The sequence below is a fragment of the Salmo trutta genome, chromosome 9 (assembly GCF_901001165.1).
Source record: "Salmo trutta chromosome 9, fSalTru1.1, whole genome shotgun sequence".
Taxonomy (NCBI): domain Eukaryota; kingdom Metazoa; phylum Chordata; class Actinopteri; order Salmoniformes; family Salmonidae; genus Salmo; species Salmo trutta.
The window spans coordinates 27,254,756-27,274,023 of NC_042965.1; the positions used below are offsets into that span (position 1 = coordinate 27,254,756).

Sequence of the window (19,268 nt, forward strand, 5' to 3'; positions counted from 1 at the left end):
CAATACTATTGAGCAAAGGTTGGTTGGTAAAATATGCATATTTGTCAATAAGCTGTATATCATGTTCCAACTGGGTGCCTAATAAGCTATAACTAGCTAGTCGATAATGGGTGTTAGTGATTATTTTATACACCTTTAACCATTTGCAATAGTCAATCGATTAGATCTTTGATCAGTGTAATTTTAGTTGAGTGATAATGATGATTGCTCCTAACCATTAATTAATTAGAAACGATCTTACATGTTCAAAGACCTTATTTTGCATAAGACATCATAATGACAGTAAAGCATCCGCATAGTAATACACACTGCAACCTTTTTTATTTTATGGGGATACAGAATGAAATAAAGGTTTTTCCCAGAAACATTTTGTTACAGTTCTGACAATATTGTAAATATTGTAGCTAGAATTTCTGATAAGAGGTCGCAGTTTTATTTCACGACCGCCAGAGGGATTAAATGTTTTTCTGATAATTACGAAGGGGCAAGTGTCCGTTCATTATAACAGTTCGGACAGCAACCTGTCTGCCATTTTTGCCCTTTGAATATATGTCATTTGCAAGCATAGGCTTATTTATAGATAATTAGTTACAAAATATAATAAGTAATATATAAATGCAAAATACAATTATTTAATACGTGTTTAGTAGACATCAATCCACAAAACGATGTCAAGTATCCTGTTTCTAGTCGGACACGTAAAATAATGGAATCCATTTAGCCACGTAGAAGCAGAAGGAAGAGGCGTCTGAAAAAGGTTGGCTTTATAAAAATTTTCTGTGCATTTCAACTATTGTCATGTCATAAATAAATATTTTGGTTATTTATTAAACCTTTTAATAATTTCACAATCTGCATTGATTTATACATTACACAACTTCGTGAACTGGTGTGATATCGGAGTGTAGAAAAATTATAGTCCCGTGTTAGCTATGTATGTGGCTAATGAATGTTAGATAGCTAACGAGCAAACGTAACGTTAGGCTGTCTTTGCTTGACAGGTTGAGACCGCGAACTAACTAGCTTGTTACTAACATCGTTTTTAAAGGCCAGCCATCTTCATAACAGACACATTGTGTATTACATGTCTAACCAACTTGCCATATGATGTATGTTTAGCTGGCTAACTAGCTAACCACCCAGCTAAAGTTAGCTTGTGTAGATGCTGCAGCTGTCATTGCAGTTGGCTAGGTAGCAATAGTGTTGTTAGCTGGCTACCTACAAGTTGGGAAATAAGCAAGGCAATGAATGTGTGGTAAAGCTGCCGAATAGCTATCTGTTTTTATACAAGACTGATTAGCCTTGTAGCTATTTGATTGCAATATGCAAAGGCATATTTACTAAATTAATTTAGCTAGCTATATTTTTTGTAACGTTAACTAAATCCACTTAGCTAGTTAGCTAGACAGCTTTAGCCATTGCTTAGTGGAGCTGTTCTTCCAGAACACATTCTCCCAGTTGGTTAGAACATTTTACCAAATCTATTGAAAATAAACACCTTTATCATTACATTTTAGTGATTGGTTGTTCGCGAATGAACGGCTCTTTTTTTGGTGAACCGAATGTGAAAGAGCCGTTCATTTGGCTCCTTCATTTGCATACTGTTACTATTGCTTTTTGAGATTATCTGCAGATAATTTATGGCCATACCTCAGTGCAGAAACAATATAGTGAGGAGAGAGCCTCATTCTGTTCCAAGCTATTTTTTTCCCCGTGCGTTAGATTTAGTAAAAAACATTTTTTGCAGGCCATCTAATAATTTTACAAAGAAAGAAGCATAGTCAATAAAGCAGTGAATTGGGAGCATAAACAGTGTGCGGGCCTTACTGTTCTTTACAAGTTTTCTTTATTAGCCCAGCACCTACGTTTTTAAGGATGTGCATATGACCACAAACTTTTCATCTAGTCATTTAGTCATATAAACATGTATTTTAACTTACATAATGGTAGTCAGCATTTTAGGCTTTAAATTAGAGATTCACAATTTGTTCATGCTTTTATGTCAATTTCTAAGCATTACTGAAGAGGTGTTTGGGAGCCAAATTAACATCTCTTTTAGGTGAACTGAGCCAAAGATTCCAGCTTACAGAAAAGACTCAGAATGCCCATCCCTAATACGTTTGCAATGGTATTAATAAATAATGCAGGCCACGCTTCTTTTTATTTGTCTACATCCGCACTACACCATCATGGAGGCAAATCCTGTCAGATTACGCCAAGTTTGCATTTAGATTACTCTGTCTTTGATCAGACTGAATATTTTCTAATTGTCATTCTAACTAAACCTTAATGTTATACATTTTCAGGTGAGACCATTTTTTGGGGGTGTCCTTGTACGCTTGAATTGCATTGCATTCAAGCTTTTACTCTGAACGAACGGGATGAAAAGGTTTTGAAAGGATTATAGCTACACCCTGTGACGACCATATCCCTTCCATGGGCTCCAGTGCAACATCATTTTATTCTGTATGTGAATGGAAAACCACAACTCGGTCATTGCTGAGATGGAGACAACCAATGTAGAAATCCATCAACTAGACCTGATACCACAGTCCAAAGAGGGTGGTGCTGATTCTGTGGTGAGTGACGCTCAGCTACTGAAGAAAGGAGGGCTGAACAAGCCGGCAGCGTTGGGGGATGTTCTTAATGGTGAGTTGTTGCCCTACTTAATGCCCGAGCCTGCCCCTCAAGTGATGTGATTTGATTTGCATTGTATTTTAATGTAGAAATTCTAGGCAAGCTGTCAGACTCTGAGCTACTGCTGACTGATTTAATCATTCCATCCTCTCATCAAACAATGGTGTGTTCTTCTTCAACCAGTTAATTGTAAGAGAAAAATACATTTCAAATGAGCCCTAAACTAACTTAAAGGATAGCAAAGCATAACTGAACGTTTATATATTTTTTCACATAATGTTATTTTTGTGGGGAATCTGCAGTAATAGGAACTCCTTATATGGAGGGAATTCCTCTGTCTTCCACCAGTATCTTTCCAAGCTGTGCATGACATGCTTGTGTGCGACCGGCCAGAGGAAAGGTCATTACTCGGCCGCCTCAGGCTATCTCTCTTTGTACTTGTGTGCAATTGCAGAATTGTCTGGACACAGCTCTGAGCCTTGCCTCATAACTGACCCACATGCCACTCACTTCTTAGTCACCTCAACTGCACTAAGGTGTATTAGCATGCCGTTGTTATTCCTACACATCTCGCCTTCAATAAAAATGACAAAATGAATAGTATCAAACTGCTATACTGGCTTGACAAAGCTTGATTGACCGGTTACCCGTGAAAGCCACAATAGAAAAAGTAATTCAAAAGAGCCTTGCCTCCTAGTCCTTTTTTAAAACCTCAAGTATATCACAATCCACACTCATTGTGTTGTGAAATACAAAACTGGATGGATGTATGCCGGAAACTAAAGACTTTACTGCCAAGCTCCACTGTCAACCCCCCACCTCACCCCACTCCCTCGTTGCAGGTTTTGTTAAGGCAGACGTGGTGCCAAATGGAGAACGTGTGGCAGAGGGCCCGCGGCCAGGCGCAGGAGGGGACGGCCGTCCAAATGGCCCCCTGCCGCCTCTGTCGCCCCCTGCTGCACAGGGCACCAGCCCACCTGTCAGCCCCCAGTCCAAAGAGCCATCCCAATGTGTGGCCGCTATCCCACCGCCCATGCTAGAGAAGTCTGAGGGAGCTAGTGCTGAGGGCCCTGCTCACAAGGGTGACGCATTGCAGTCGCTCAGACTGAGTATGCCTATGCAGGAGACTGAATTGTGTAAGCATACTGTAACCTGTACTTGCAGTGAGTGCCCCCCCCCCCCCCCCCATGTATTTTAACCACCTATTGCTCTGGGATGTTGCTTCAGAGGCTGACTTACTGAGTTCCCCATCCCATATTTTAATTTCCTTGCCTGTGCTTACTACGCTCCAATTAAGAGAGGGATCCAGTGGGTATGTGCTTTAGTGGTTTGAGCCTGCTTACTTTGTGAAAACCTGTGGTCATTTAATTGCTTGATTTGGGTCTTGGTGCTTTTGTTGGGAACTTAGTGGCTGTATTTGAACTAATCCTTTACTTGTGTTTGTTGTGAATGTTGTTTTGGATGACGGCCTAGGCTTACAGATACCATGATATGCAAAGTTTTTTTTATTCGTTAAGTTTATTCGTTACATAACAGAATACGGCTTGTTTTATCTCAAGCTTTTTGTTGAATGTGAAAGGCTAACCACTCCCACATAGAATGTTTACAGTGTCACATTAACTCTTTTATAGTGTCGGCCTCCCCGTGCCATCAGAGATTCTGGGTTCGAGCCCAGGCTCTGTCGCAGCCGGCCGCGACCGAGAGGCCCATGGGGCGTCGCACAATTGGCCCAGCGTCGTCCGGGTTAGGGAGGGTTTGGCCGGCAGGGATATCCTTGTCTCATCGCGCACTAGCAACTCCTGTGGCGGGCCAGGCGCAGTGCACGCTGACCAGGTCGCCAGGTGTACGGTGTTTCCTCCGACACATTGGTGCGGCTGGCTTCCGGGTTGGATGTGCATTGTGTCAAGAAGCAGTGCGGCTTGGTTGGGTTGTGTTTATTCGACCTTCGCCTCTCCGGAGTCCGTACGGGAGTTGCAGCGATGAGACAAGACTGTAACTACTACCAATTGGATGCCACGAAATTTGGGAGAAAAAAGGGGTAAAAAAAACAAACTATTTTATAGTGTTCTGTTCCATTCATAGTGCATTCTGCTTTAAATGATGGTGCAATCAGGAAGTCCTCATGCTAACTTCTAAGTTGCACTGACTGACACCTCATGGTTGATCATCAGCACACCTGGCCAATTGCAGTCAGAGAATCATCAATCAGGAATATCACCTGCTGTCTATAAACTCACTAACCACGCAAGCCAAAAACAATCTATTTGGATACTATTTTGTGTCACACTTTACTAACCTGAAAATAAGATCTTGGAGTGGACTGACTAATAGATGGATTGAGTCTGACTCATCTGGCTATGTTAGGACTGGGTTGCATGCAGCTTCACTCCTAACCATGGTGGATGGATAACAATGTCATACAAGCACTCTCATTTCAAATCTTAAAATGGCTCTGAACTGTAGGGACAAAGTAGTCTTAGTACACGTAGTTGTGGTTTCCTTCTAAAATGAATTGTATGCTTGTATGACAATGTCCTAGGTATTGTTAGCCTATTCTGTGTTGTATAGGGGTGTAGTGAGGGCCTTCTATTTCTTATGTTAAACCTGCTCTTCCTGTAGCTGACAAAGAGCCATCACTGGAGATGGAGAATGAGGAGAAGATCCGCCGTGATGCTCGCCGACGGCTGGAAGAGCAGCTCAAACAGTACAGAGTGCAAAGGCACAAGGAGACGGTGAGTGTGTGAACAGCATCAGTCACCAGGCATACATTCATCAGGATAAAGCTGTCAGTTACAAGCTGCACAGAGTTGAATTTAAAGCAGAAGTGTTCTCCCTATTATTTTTTGCATGGCAGGCCATAATGCCTAGTTTTGTTGCTATCCACCACCTATAAAAAATTATCCTCTATTAGTCTTGGTTTTTGAAGTCCTGAATGTTGGGCTGAAGTAGACTACGTCTTCTGCTCATTCTCATGCCACCTCTCTCTCCTCTTCCAGTCCTACCGCTCCACCACAAAGAGCCGCAGTGGGTTCAGCACTCTGGACCCAGACCTCATGATGCACCCAGAGGCTCTTCCCCGGGCCAGCACCACCTCCATGACCACCGAGTACTCCTTCCTGCGAACCAGCGTCCCCCGGGGCCCTAAGCTGGGCAGCCTGGGCATCCCCCCAGCCAAGGAAAGAAAGTCACGATCACCCCGCCCCAGCAAGATCCACTCATTGGCCGATTACAAGACCCTCGAGCCAGCAGGGGGTACTAGTGATGGTGGTGGAGGAGGCGGTGGTGGGGCCAGAATGTCTGAAGACTCCTCCATGGGCTCTCTGGGGTCCAACCTGAGCTCTGTATCCACCCTGTCAGAGGTCAGCATGATGTCAGAGGTTGGCTCCGTGGAGATTACCTCTTTGGAGGCCCTGCTGGGGTCATCAATGTCTCTCCAGGACAACACCTCGGAGGTGGATGCCGGCAGCGAGTCAGGTATGGGGTCGCGGCCTGGTGGAGATGGGGATGACAGCTCTACCTACAGCAGCGTGTCCACCTCCACCGGGGGCACTGGGACCTATGGCATGCTGGCTGAAGCAGTGGGCAGGCAGAGAGGAGGGAACTACATGGTGGAGGGCAGGGAGATCGTTCCGGAGGCCATGGGCAACTTCCCAACACTGCAGGAGGTGCTGCAGGCTGCCAGCGATGAACAGCACCTGCTGGAGCAGGACAGGGAGGGGACCGGGGGACCACGCAGCCGCAGGGACAGCTTCTCCAGCAGGTACACCTGACCAGCACACAGCTCTTCTGTAATAGCACATAGCAACACATAGACTGACTGGTGTAGTACTAGTAAATAACATAAGCACATTGCTGTTGCATACTCAAGCTAAATAAACAAGGACGATAGTCAGCTTTAGGACATTGCTATTATACGATGAATCAGCATTACTTTTCCAGTCATTTACAATTTAATTGGTGGAATTTGCTTGAATGTTCCAGTAGCACATAATTGTACAATTTCTTGTTTCCTGCTCAATTGGTTAATTTCCTGTAGTGTGTCATTGGAGAGCTCCGTGATGGGACATGACGAAATGCTCCAGGTTCTGAAGGAGAAGATGAGACTGGAGGGCCAGCTAGAGTCTCTGTCTTCTGAGGCCAACCAGGTAACTAACTAACGAACACACAGGGTATGTCTATGATGGCTTATACTCTTAACATAGGATCAGCTAAGGTAATTACCACTCAACTTACCACATGTTGAGACTTACTTTCACTGGAATAGCTAGGCTAACACCCTACAGTCCCTCCCTGTACAAGCCATTGGGAATACTGGAGATCACTCCCTCACCCTCTTTACCCGTATCCTCTCCAGGCTCTGAAAGAGAAGACTGAGCTCCAGGCCAAGCTTGCTACAGTCAATGCCCAGCTGCAGGCCCAGGTGGAGCAGTCCCATGCCAGCCAAGAGAAGCAGAGCTCCCTCAACAAGGAAGTGTCCACCCTGCGCCAGAGCTGCTTCCAGCTGGAGAGGGCCATGGTGGAGCTGCAGGGCAACCTGGAGAGCAAGAATGCTGGCCTGGCCTCGCTGGGCAATGACCTGCAGGTGGCTGAGGAGCAGTACCAGAGACTCATGGGGAAAGTGGAGGAGATGCAGCAGAACGTGACCTCCAGGGATAACGCTGGTGAGTTGGATGGATGGATAGCCTAGTATGGGCATCATACTTTCACATCAGTGTCTCCTCACAATAATACTAATACAATATTGGGGTATTTATTGTATTAGTATTATATGATTGATTTATGATTTCTGTCAAATTTTGTGAATTATTTCTTATGGTGGTGTTCTCCTTCAGTTCAGGAGTTGCGTCAGCAGATGGGTGGTCTCCAGACTCAGCTCCAGCAGGTCCAGCTAGAGCGCACCACCCTGCAGAGCAGGTTGAAGACCTCCCAGGCAGAGATAATCTCGCTGCAGCAGGTCCGCCAGTGGTACCAGCAGCAGCTAGCGCTGGCCCAGGAGGCTCGAGTCCGACTCCAGGGCGAAATGGCCAACATGCAGGTAAGGTTGTCTGTCTGTATCTTGCTTCTACTGAGTTGACGTGTTATGGAGTTGACGTGTTATGGAGTTGACGTGTTTTTTCCAGGCTGGGCAGATGACCCAGATTGGTGCCTTGGAGCACCTGAAGCTGGAGAACGTGACTCTATCCCACCAGCTGACACAAACCCAGCATCGCTCAATCAAAGAGAAGGAGCGCATTGCTGTACAGCTGCAGAGTATCGAGGTCTGTCCCCTTTTAAAATTATGAAATTACGACAGGTTGTGTGATTGGTGTTTATATTATGTTATGGTTTGTTGAATAATTTTACTGAAAAATAATAAAAGATTTACTGACAAAAGAAAAGATGCAGCGTTAGAATTGAGGCTATTAAGCAGTGTGTTCTCTGGCCTCTCCCCTCCCTCTGGCCGTAGGCTGACATGATGACCCAAGAAGCTGCCTATCAGCAGATCCAGGATGCCAAGAGCATGGTGGAGGACGACCTTCAGCACAAACTGGACGAGTTTGAGGAGGAGCGAGAGCACTTACAGAAACTGGCCAACACCGCCAGCTCTCTGGAGAGAGAACTAGAGCAGGTAAATAATGAATTGTTCAAATTAAGGTAATTTGCCACTCAGGAGAAGTTGTTTAAAATCAATGAAAGGAAGGGGTTTTACACACATCTACCAAAATATCAGGAGCGAGACAAAAACAAAGTCCATTACGTTGAGAAAAAGTCAATGTCCGCTCACTGTTTTGCTATTTGGGAGCAACAGTTGCCTCATGTAACCCCTTTCTGTGTCCCCCACAGATGAAGGTGACCCTATCCCAGAAGGACCTGCAGCTGGAGGCCCTCCAGAAGGAGCATCTGGAGCTGATGAGACAGCTGACAGCCACTCAGGAGAGCCTTCACACCAAAGAGCAGTCCATCAACCAGCTGGAGGCCCGCTACCTGGAGCTGGAGGCTACGCTGGCAGAGCTGCAGACAGAGACCAACGCCAAGGATGAGAACATCCAGTATCTGCAGAATGAGAAGATCGTGCTGGAGGTGGCCCTCCAGGCAGCCAGAGCTGATAAAAGTCAGCTGGACGAGGGGGCGGAGAGGCTGGGGGAGGAGGTGCTGGTGGCCTCAGATGTCCTTGATCAGCTCAGGCAGGAGGTCCAAGTCAAATCCTCACAGGTGAGAAACAAACCACCATGGAGCCAGAGGGTCTAATCCCACTCCTCTATGGCTGTTGGCAACATGTTTGAGCTTAAGCAGAAAGTGAATGCCATTTTCTTTTTAGATTGGATCTCTGCAGCAGGATAACGGCACCCTGAAGAAACAAGCTCAGAAATTGAAAGAGCAGTTCATGCAGCAAAAGGTGCTTGTCACTCCCTATCCTGTAACCCTTTGTTTTTGAAGGATTGTGTGTACACATGCACATTCACACACAGGACTCGTCTCTTTACACCTCTTCCCATTTCCCACCCATCAGGTGATGGTGGAGGCATATCGGCGGGATGCCAGCTCCAAGGAGCAGCTCATCAGCGAGCTGAACTCAACTAAGAAGCGTCTGGTGTCGGAGGTGAAGGGACTGAAGCAGGATCTGCTAGAGGCCCATGGGGAGAAACAGAAAGCTGAGCTGGAGCAGAGCCGGCTGCAGATGGAAGTGGTCCGGGTCCAGCAGCAGATGAACAGCCTGGAGAACCACCTGCAGTCTGTGCAGACCGAGAGGGATCAGTTGGAGTCTCAGATACAAGTACATGATCCCATCCTACACAAGCCTGACATCCTAATAGCTCTAGGTTTTTCTTTGCATTACTCTCATGACAGTACTTGCATGACATCCCATTGCCTTATCTGGCTTTCTTTTTAAAATGCAGTACTCTATTTTTGATAGGCATTTGATTATAATCATTGTGTGTGTTTGATGTCCCTCCACAGTCCCTACAGTTTGACCAGAGCCAGCTAGCAGCAGTGACGGAGGAGAATGAGGGCCTGAAGAAACAGGTGGACCTGATGCAGTCTGAAGCCAGGAAGTGAGTCACACATTTCTACAGCCAGACAGACTTCTGTAACTAGCTTGGTTCCCATAGTAATGACCCAAACACATTTACTATGAATCTGTGTAAATGGCATAAGAATATGAACGGGAATAAGAAACTATCTTACTCAGACAGGATAATCTATTTTATTCAGATTTCTTAAATGTGCACTAATGTGTCTAATTGTTTTATTTTCCTCTCTCAGGGCGATCTCAGAGCAGAAGGTGAGAATGAAGCGGCTGGGGACAGATTTGACCAGCGCGCAGAAGGATATGAAGGCCAAGCACAAGGCCTATGAGAACGCAGTGGGCATCCTGAGTCGCAGGCTCCAAGAGGCCCTGGCCGACAAGGAGACCACCGAGGCAGAGCTGGTCAAACTCAAGGCCCAGGTCTCAGACGGCGGCAACAACCAGGCCCTGCAGGTACATTCAGTACTAACCTCATAATCAGGACCCAGAGTTTTTCCTGAAAAACTTGTGGCCATACTAATAACAGATTACAGCACAACCGTAGCCAACTGTGATGTTTGAATGCTGATCTAAACCTCTTCCTTGTTCTAGGATAAGATTGAGGCTCTGCAGAGTGAACACCAGGCTGTGAGCCACAGCAAGGCCATGCTGGAGAAGGAGCTTCAGGAGGTCATCTCCCTCACCAGCACTGAGCTGGAAGAGTTACAGGAGAAAGTAATGGAGCTAGAAGATGAGGTGAGACAGTCTGGGTGATGACAACTAAATACACTATGCTGGCATCGAAACCGATTTCGCTACGTTTCACCATTGCTTTACATTGTCTGGTTTAATCAGGCTATAAGTACACCACCAGCCCAATGATGTGAGAGACTCTGGCAAGTGACAATTAAGAGAAGATTACTTTATTGTCCATTGTCCACAAATGTCCAACAGAAATGTGTTTTACTATCCCAACTCCTCTGAAAATTACTCACATCCAATGGTTCTTGTGCTTCTTAGATACCTTGATTGTAAAATCGTCTATCTTTTTTATCCACAGCTGCAGGAGGCGCGATGCTTCAAGAGGAGGATTAGACGACTGGAAGACGCCAACAAGAAGTTATCCCTGGAGCTGGAGCATGAGAAAGGGAAGTTGACGGGACTGGGGCAGTCCCATAATACACTGCGGGAGCATACCAATATTCTAGAGACTGCCCTGGCCAAGAGAGAGGCCGACCTGGTCCAGCTCAACCTCCAGGTGAAAGGCTTCAATCTTACATTCTCAGTTACTTCTATCACTGATCAATTAAATAACTTTACCCATGTGGGTAAAGTAACACCATTTTGAGTCAGTGGTTGCTCTTTTTGATTTAAAAAGCTAACGAACTGATTGTTTTTTTTCTATTCTCTTCCTTGCCCTTCTCCACAGGTGCAAGCTGTACTAAAACGCAAAGAGGAAGAAGACCAGCAGATGAAACAGCTGGTCCAGACACTACAGGTCGCCTTGGAGAAGGAAAAAGCCAAAGTCAAGGACCTGAAAGAGCAGGTAAAGACACCTAACCCGACCCAGCCACAACATAGTCATTAACACATTATAACACATTACACACATACAAGCCCCTGAAGGAGACAGACTGGCCCAGCCACAACATAGTCTTAAAAAGTCATTACATTACCACATTGTAGCATACTGTAATGCACTCAATGAAGCCTTTGGAGACAACCTCATACTTACAGTCTATGTCCACTAGGTGGCAGCAGCTAAGGCAGAGGCTGCCCACAACAGACGGCATTACAGGGCAGCCATGCTGGAGCTGTGTGAGATCAAGAAGGACCTGCAGGCCAAAGAAGAGCTGGTCAAAGCCCTGCACAGCGAGGCACACAAACTACAGTGAGTCTCAATTTGCAGTTTATAGTTAATGAATAAGGCCTGGAATGATGCTGCTGTATTTAACAGATTAAGAGAAGATTTTGATTAGCCTTATTAGTTGATGGAATCATTGGGGCATGCTCGGTCCTTGTATTACAGGTAATAACCCTGTCTAACTCGAAGTTATCTTTTAGTTTAGATCTTATGTCTATCCTTGATTTTAACCCTGTTTCACCTTAACATCCTTTCCTTCTCCTCCATAGGGCTCAGGATGAGAAACACTCTCAGGAGGTGTCCAGGTTCCAGGAGGAGCTATCAGAGGCCCACTCCCAGCTCCAGATCCTCCAGAAACAGCTGGATGAACAGCTTAGCAAGCAGCCCCTCACCAACCAGGAGGTAGCTAGCTATACCACACAACGTTACGCAATAGACACAACCATGGTCCTGTTTAGTAGGGAGGAAATGTTTGAAACGGAGAGGTACTGCCTGAACTTTTGCAATAAGAACGCACATTTCTGTTTTGCTATGGTGTGCCCTAATGAACACAACCCAGGACCTGGAATAAGGAAGTTGTTTGTTGAAAGAGACATCGGTCACTGACTTGACTATGTTCTCCTCCAGGTGGAGGATTTGAAGTGGGAGGTGGAGCAGAGGCAGAGGGAGATCGAGTCCCAGAGACAGCAGCTGGAAATGGTGGAGCAGTGCAGCCAGAGGGAGCTGGACAGCCTGCAGACAGCTCTACAGGTACACACACAACCAGGGTACTGAGGAGGACAGAGCTGGCTAGCGCCACAGAAGCATACGTTACGATCACCTTAACTCTGTCATTGTTCATTGTGTTGCCATTTTGTACCTGACTTTGCCTTGCTCTGCATTCTAGGGAATTAAGGTGGAGCTGGAGTCTGTGCAGGAGGAACTGAACAGCACCAGAAAGGATAAGTTCATGCTGCAGGCCAAGGTGGGGGAGCTGAGGAACAGCATGAAGACTGTTCTGCTGCAGAACCAGCAGCTCAAACTGGACCTCAAACAGAACCGCCTCCGAAAGGTAAGCCACCTGGGACTGAAATGTTGCTACTTGGCTGAGACTGAGTAGGAAGAACAGGGTTAGGTTTGGCGCTGTTTTATTTTTACGTCAGTAGTAATCAGTGAATGCTGCTGAGTGGAGGACCGCTCTTAATAATGGCTGGAATGAGCTACTGTAATGGTATCAAACCATGTGTTTTTGATACCATTCCACCTTTTCCGCTCCAGCCATTACCACAAGCCTGTCCTCCCCAATTAAGGTGTCACCAATCTCCTGTGATAGTAATGTTATTTCAATATTGTTGGTGTGTTAAAGGTGCAATATGCAGAAATCTCTGCGCCATTTACTGGTTGCTGAAATTCTAATAGTTTGCCTAATTTCAGTTTGTGACAAAACAAGCAATGCATAGTGTAGAGAATCATTGTACCATACAAACTGCTGTGAAATATATTTTCAATAACCCAAATTATTGTATTTTCAGCTGTTTGAAGCTGGTATACAAAACCGAAAGTAAGACTCAAAACTAAACTGAGACCGGGAAGCGTAGAAATAGTGCATATAGAACAGATCAACCGCTTCTTAGACTTGCTTTCAAAGGGTCTACCAAAAAGTTACATATTGCAGCTTTAAATGGAGAAAGGGTAGATAGAACACACAACTCATCCAGCGCCTTCATGGCTTTGAGAAGACGCAGAATATCAGTGTAACATGGGCATATGTTTTGTGGGTTGATAAAGGGGTATGAAAAGTTGTTACAATAAACACACTTGGGTGTAGATTTACAGTGCCTTCAGAAAGTATTCAGACCACTTGACTTAGTTCAACATTTTGGTTTTACAGCCTGAATCAAAATGGATTAAAAAATTATAGTAATCTCAACCATCTACACACAATACCCCATAATGAAAAAGTGAAAACATGTTTTTAGATATTTTAGCAAATGTAATACAGAAATATCTAATTTGCATAAGTATTCACACCCCCGGGTCAATACATGTCAGAAACACCTTTTGGCACCAATTACCACTGTGAGTCTTTCTGGGCAAGTCTCTAAGAGCTTTGCACACTGTTTTTACAATTCTTCAAGCTCTGTCAACTTGGTAATTGATCATTGCTAGACAGCCATTTTCAAGTCTTCCCATGGATTTTCAAGACGATTTAAGTCAACTGTAACTATGCCACTAGGGAACATTCAATGTTGTCTTGGTATGCAACTCCAGTGTATATTTGGCCTTGTGTTTTTGGTTACTGTTCTGCTGAAAGGTGAATTTGTCTCCTGGTGTCTGTTGGAAAGCAGACTGAACCAGGTTTTCCTCTAGGATTTTGACTGTGCTTAGCTCTATTCAGTTTCTTTTCATCCTAAAAAAAAACTCCCTAGTCCTTGCCGATGATAAGCATACCCGTAGCATGATTCAGCCACCGCTATGCTTGAAAATATGAATAGTACTCGGTAGAGGACGACCAATTTATGATTTTTCAACACCGATGCCGATTATTGGAGGACCAAAAAAAGCCGATGCCGATTAATCGGCAGATGTTAAAAAACTTTTTTTAATTTATTTGTAATAATGACAATTACAACAATACTGAATGAACACTTATTTTACCTTAATATAATACATCAATAAAATCTATTTAGCCTCAAATAAATAATGAAACATGTTCAATTTGGTTTAAATAATGCAAAAACAAAGTGTTGGAGAAGAAAGTCAAAGTGCATTATGTGCCATGTAAGGAAGCTAACGTTTAAGTTCCTTGCTCAGAACATGAGAACATATGAAAGCTGGTGGTTCCTTTTAACATGAGTCTTCAATATTCCTAGGTAAGAAGTTTTAGGTTGTAGTTTATTATAGGAATTATAGGACTATTTCTCTCTCTACGATTTGTATTTCATATACCTTTGACTATTGGATGTTCTTATAGGCACTTTAGTATTGCCAGTGTAACAGTATAGCTTCCGTCCCTCTCCTCGCTCCTACCTGGGCTTGAACCAGGAACACATCAACAACAGCCACCCTCGAAGCAGCGTTACCCATGTAGAGAAAGGGAAACAACTACTCCAAGTCTCAGAGCGAGTGACGTTTGAAACGCTATTAGCGCGCACCCGGCTAACATAATAACACACAGAAACACGAGCCTTAGGTCATTAATATGGTCGAATCCGGAAACTATCACGTTTATTCTTTCAGTGAAATACGGAACCGTTCCGTATTTTACCTAACGGGTGGCATCCATAAGTCTAAATGTTCCTGTTACATTGCACAGCCTTCAATGTTATGTCATAATTACTTAAAGTTCTGGCAAATTAGTTCGCAATGAGCCAGGCGGCCCAAACTGCAGCATATACCCTGACTCTGTTGCAGAGGTGACACATTTTCCATAGTTAAAAGAAATTCATGTTAGCAGGCAATATTAACTAAAGATGCAGGTTTAAAAATATATACTTGTGTATTGATTTTAAGAAAGACATTGATGGTTAGGTACAAGTTGGAGCAACGAGAGACCTTTTTCGCGAATGAGCACCACATCGATTATATGCAACGCAGGACAGGCTAGATAAACTTGTAATATCATCAACCATGTGTAGTTAACTACTGATTATGATTGATTGTTTTTATAAGATAAGTTTAATGCTAGCTAGCAACTTACCTTGGCTTCTTACTGCATTCGTGTAACAGGCAGGCTCCTTGTGGAGTGCAATGTAAAGCAGGTGGTTAGAGCGTTGGACTAGTTAACCGTAAGGTTGCATCCCCAAGCTGACAAGGTAAAAATCTGTCGTTCTGCCCCTGATCAAGGCAGTTAACCCACCGTTCCTAGGCCGTCATTGAAAATAAGAATGTGTTCTTTACTGACTTGCCTAGTTAAAAGATATTTATATTTAAAAAAAATAATAATAATAATTAAATCGGCAAATCGATGGCCAAAAATACTGATTACCGATTGTTATGAAAACTTGAAATCGGCCCTAATTAATCGTCCATTCCGATTAATCGGTAGACCTCTAGTACTCAGTGATGTGTTGGATTTGCCCCAAACATAACGCATTGTATTCAGGACATAAAGTTAATTTCTTTGACACGTTGTTTGCAGTTTTACTTTAGTGCCTTATTGCAAACAGGATGCATGTTTTGGAAAAATTATATTCTGTTCAGGCTTCCTTTTCACTCTGTCATTTAGGTTAGTATTGTGGAGTAACTACAATGTTGTTGATCCATCCTCAGTTTTCTCCTATCACAGCCATTAAACTAACTGTTTAAAGTCAACATTGGCCTCATGGTGAAATCCCTGAGCGGTTTCTTTCCTCTCCGGTAATTGAGTTAGGATGGACTCCTGTATCTTTAGTGACTGGGTGTATTGATACACCATCCAACGTGTAATTAATAACTTCACTATGCTCCAAGGGATATTCAATATCTGCTTTTTATCACATTTTTACCCATCTACATCTACCAATAGGTGCCCTTCGTGAGGCATTGGAAAACCTCCCTGGTCTTTGTGGTTGAATCTGTGTTTGAAATTCACTGCTCAAATGAGGGACCTTACAATTAATTATCTTTATGTGTGGGGTACAGAGATGAGGTAGTCATTCAAAAATCAGTGTGTCCATGCAACTTATTTGACTTGTTAAGCAAATGTTTACTCTTGAACTTATTTAGGCTTGCCATAACAGAGGTTGAATACTTATTGACTCAAGACATTTCAGCTTTTAGTTTTTTATTAATTTGTAAACATTTCTAAAAACATAATTCCCCTTTGACATTATGGGGTATTGTGTGTAGGCCAGTGACTCAATCTCAATTGCATTTGAAATTCAGGCTATAGCACAGCAACATTTTGAGAAAGCCGAGGTGTTTGAATACTTTCTGAAGACACTCTTATCACAGTATGCTGAGTTTTTTTCTTTTTGTGCTGTATTCCTCATTGAGCAGCAGAGGATGGAGCCATCGAACCCATCAAATCCAGTGACCCCGGTGAAGATCCCAGACTGCCCTGTGCCTGCCTCCCTGCTGGATGAGTTGCTCAAGCCCTCTGCCTCCGTAAACAAGGAGCCCCTCAATAACCTGCACAACTGTCTGCGCCAGCTCAAGTAAGAACTGACCATGTCTTCCTTTAACTTCTGGGAGTGGAAAACCTGTTTTATTGGACTTTTGATTATTATTGGTTATTGTACTGCAATGTTGAGGGAGCTAGCGCAGAAGCATTTCACTGCACCATTTATAGCGGTTGTAAACGGAGTATGGATAATATGCTTTTGTAGCTCATGTTACTCAAAATAGCTTGTGTGTTTTGTGATAACCATAATGAAAGACAAATAATAGGAATGTATGCATGAAATCCTTTACTCTAAAGGTATTTTTCTCACATGTGGATGGTGTATTATAATTCTCTTAGGAATCAAATGCCAGGACACTAAAGTGAATGTTGTTTCCTGCAGGCATGAGATGGACAACCTTCAGAAACAAATGGAGGAGCACACAGTCACCGTGCACGAGTCCATGACGTCATGGACTAACGCAGAGGAGGAATTGACTCGACTGGGGGTGCCGCTGGAGAATGACTCCATAACATCTCCCCCTCTAAACCAGGTGGACTGTAACGGAGGAGCGGAGGAGGCACAGCCATTGTAGTGCAGCACTTTCTCAGGCAGACGCACAGAGTGGAGTTTTATCCACAAGGGCACTTTTCTTTTTTTTTTTTTACCTGTTTTTTTTTTCTTCTTTTTTTCATTTCTTATCAATTGCTGCCAACATTTGGCATTATTATCAGCACAGACAGTGGTTGGATAAAGTAATTTATACTTATACCATAGCTTTAATTTTTATTTGGACTTTGTCTATTTTTGTTATGGCTGTCATTTTGTCATATTTATTTATTTACTATTCAGGAATGACAATATTGAATCTTAAATGACAGGGACAACTATATTGTTAGGGGATTCCACCGGTCTTTTGTTTTGAAGTCATAGACACCAAGTAAGGCCTATTCTCAAGTATCTTTCAAACAATACAAATTCACCATTACCCCGGTTTAATTATGGTAGCTAGAAGTTTGTTTACGCATACTGGTACTTTTGATATACTTTCTCATGCTCCGGTAAGATAAGTGAGACTGTTTTAAAGCCTGCAGAAATGGATAAGCATACTGTTAGAAGCATACTGTAGTCCCTCTCACTGTTCTTCCATTCCTCTGTGCCTGTGAATGAGAGGAGCCACTCGTTCCATAAACTTATGTTGAAATCCAAATCGACCCTTAGTCCCTCAACTTAGACAATCCTGTAAATCTGATTGGATAAGTGTTAACAATATGGCAAAATGTTTACTAGGCCTATAGGAAGGCACGGTGAAGCAATAACCATATTCCACCTATTCTCCCTCTGATCTACACAAGTTTATCAGGTTGTAGGCTAGGGGTTGGTTTGGGATTTAGGGAATCATCTGGTCAAATGCCCCTATGGCTTTCAAACTGTTTGTGGTGAATCAATACCATTCTCCTTTTTAGTACGCCTCGCATTTGTTAATTTCATTAACATCAATCTATTCGGTTTTTAATTGCTTGTTCTTTTTTAAAGCTTGCTATCAACATATCATTGTGGGCTCTGCAACTTTGTGGAAACTTAATACTTCTCAACTATGTATGAAATTGGGAGTTTAACTGGCTGGCTTGGACTGTAGTAATGTGTATGGCAAAGCCTTAATGAGGAGTATTTTGTATGCTGTTAAAGGTCTAAATGTTATGAATGAACGTATCATTATTTCTATTGAAAGTGGGTGTGCAAGATGTAGTATAGGTTATGGTGTATGATTATGCTGTTTGCAGTTCTAAACTGAATGGTTTAATGTTATGTATTTGGGTAGTCTCAACCGATGTTGCACAATTAAGGAGAGAGAACTTACTGTAACTGACTGAGGGAGGGGAAGGTGTAAGAACTATTACACAATGTTACTACTTCTGAGTGAGATGCACTCAAATGTATTACTTTTTGTTACTATGGTTTCATATTTACAGATTGCCCACCCCTTAATGCTCGTTTAATTCCTTTTGAGGTTGATTTGCTCTCCAGGAAAACTGTTTTATTCTTTGCAGAGGTTAATATAATAGACTTCCTTTCTCTACTTTTTCCTATAATTGAATGACATTGATCATTATCTAAGTGTGATTAGCAAAAACATTTGAGAATGATATATGCAACTTGCAAAGCATATTTATTCAAACTGGTAAAAGTCCAAATGTAGACTGCAATGGACACCATAAACTACAGCACATGCAGTTGTAATGTAACTGATGTTTTATATGCCGTTAGACTCATGTCCAGACAACCTGTATCTTGCCAGTCAAAGTAAATTGACTATTTTTAACCACACTGTAATAACATGCTTATTACATATCTGCGAAGGGAAAACCTATAGTCGAAGGGAAAGCTGTGATCAGTTGACTGGTAAAAACTAATGGCGCTCCATACTTTTTGAAGAAGGGTTTGTAACAATCTGTTTGAACTTAATTGACTTGGTGAATCCAACATTGACTATCTTCCAAGCTACCTTTCACTGTTATCTATATATTTTAATACATAACCTTGCTTGGTACATGGAGCAGGGATAAAAGAGTTCTGTATATAAACCTTGCTGTATTTGCTGTTCAATCTTTGCAAAGAGGGCCATAGACCTGCTAAACTGATTAATTCCAATATAAAAAATGTATATTGGGAGATATTGTATTTCTCATAAAGTTGCACTATTCATCAATTGTCC

At 43.1% G+C, this 19,268-nt stretch overlaps 1 protein-coding gene across 2 annotated transcripts; it reads left to right on the top strand.

Moving 5' to 3' along the window:
- Positions 1–508: 508 nt before the first annotated feature.
- Positions 509–19,262, top strand: LOC115200336 (golgin subfamily A member 3). 2 transcript variants are annotated; one of them, XM_029763315.1, is made up of 24 exons: positions 509–757; positions 2,307–2,649; positions 3,480–3,773; positions 5,257–5,369; positions 5,634–6,397; positions 6,674–6,782; positions 6,992–7,298; positions 7,470–7,672; positions 7,758–7,895; positions 8,084–8,245; positions 8,461–8,829; positions 8,936–9,013; positions 9,128–9,391; positions 9,577–9,671; positions 9,883–10,099; positions 10,238–10,381; positions 10,686–10,883; positions 11,055–11,171; positions 11,377–11,516; positions 11,759–11,891; positions 12,117–12,239; positions 12,376–12,540; positions 16,449–16,606; positions 16,955–19,262. In XM_029763315.1, exons 2-24 carry the CDS (start codon positions 2,475–2,477, stop codon positions 17,145–17,147), a joined length of 4,659 nt encoding a protein of 1,552 aa, XP_029619175.1. In that variant the 5' UTR covers positions 509–757; positions 2,307–2,474; the 3' UTR covers positions 17,148–19,262. The 2 variants fall into 2 exon arrangements, with proteins under 2 accessions (XP_029619175.1, XP_029619176.1); XM_029763316.1 differs by lacking the exon at positions 3,480–3,773.
- The last annotated feature ends 6 nt before the right edge of the window (positions 19,263–19,268 follow it).

What these genes read in the sequence shown, in the direction of transcription:
- LOC115200336 (XM_029763315.1), top strand. Translation starts at nt 2,475, where the DNA reads ATGGAAAACCACAACTCGGTCATTGCTGAGATGGAGACAACCAATGTA. An exon ending in ATGCAGTCTGAAGCCAGGAA is followed by an intron (nt 9,672 to 9,882) that starts GTGAGTCACACA and finishes TTCCTCTCTCAG; the next exon opens with GGCGATCTCAGAGCAGAAGG. An exon ending in TCAAGGACCTGAAAGAGCAG is followed by an intron (nt 11,172 to 11,376) that starts GTAAAGACACCT and finishes TATGTCCACTAG; the next exon opens with GTGGCAGCAGCTAAGGCAGA.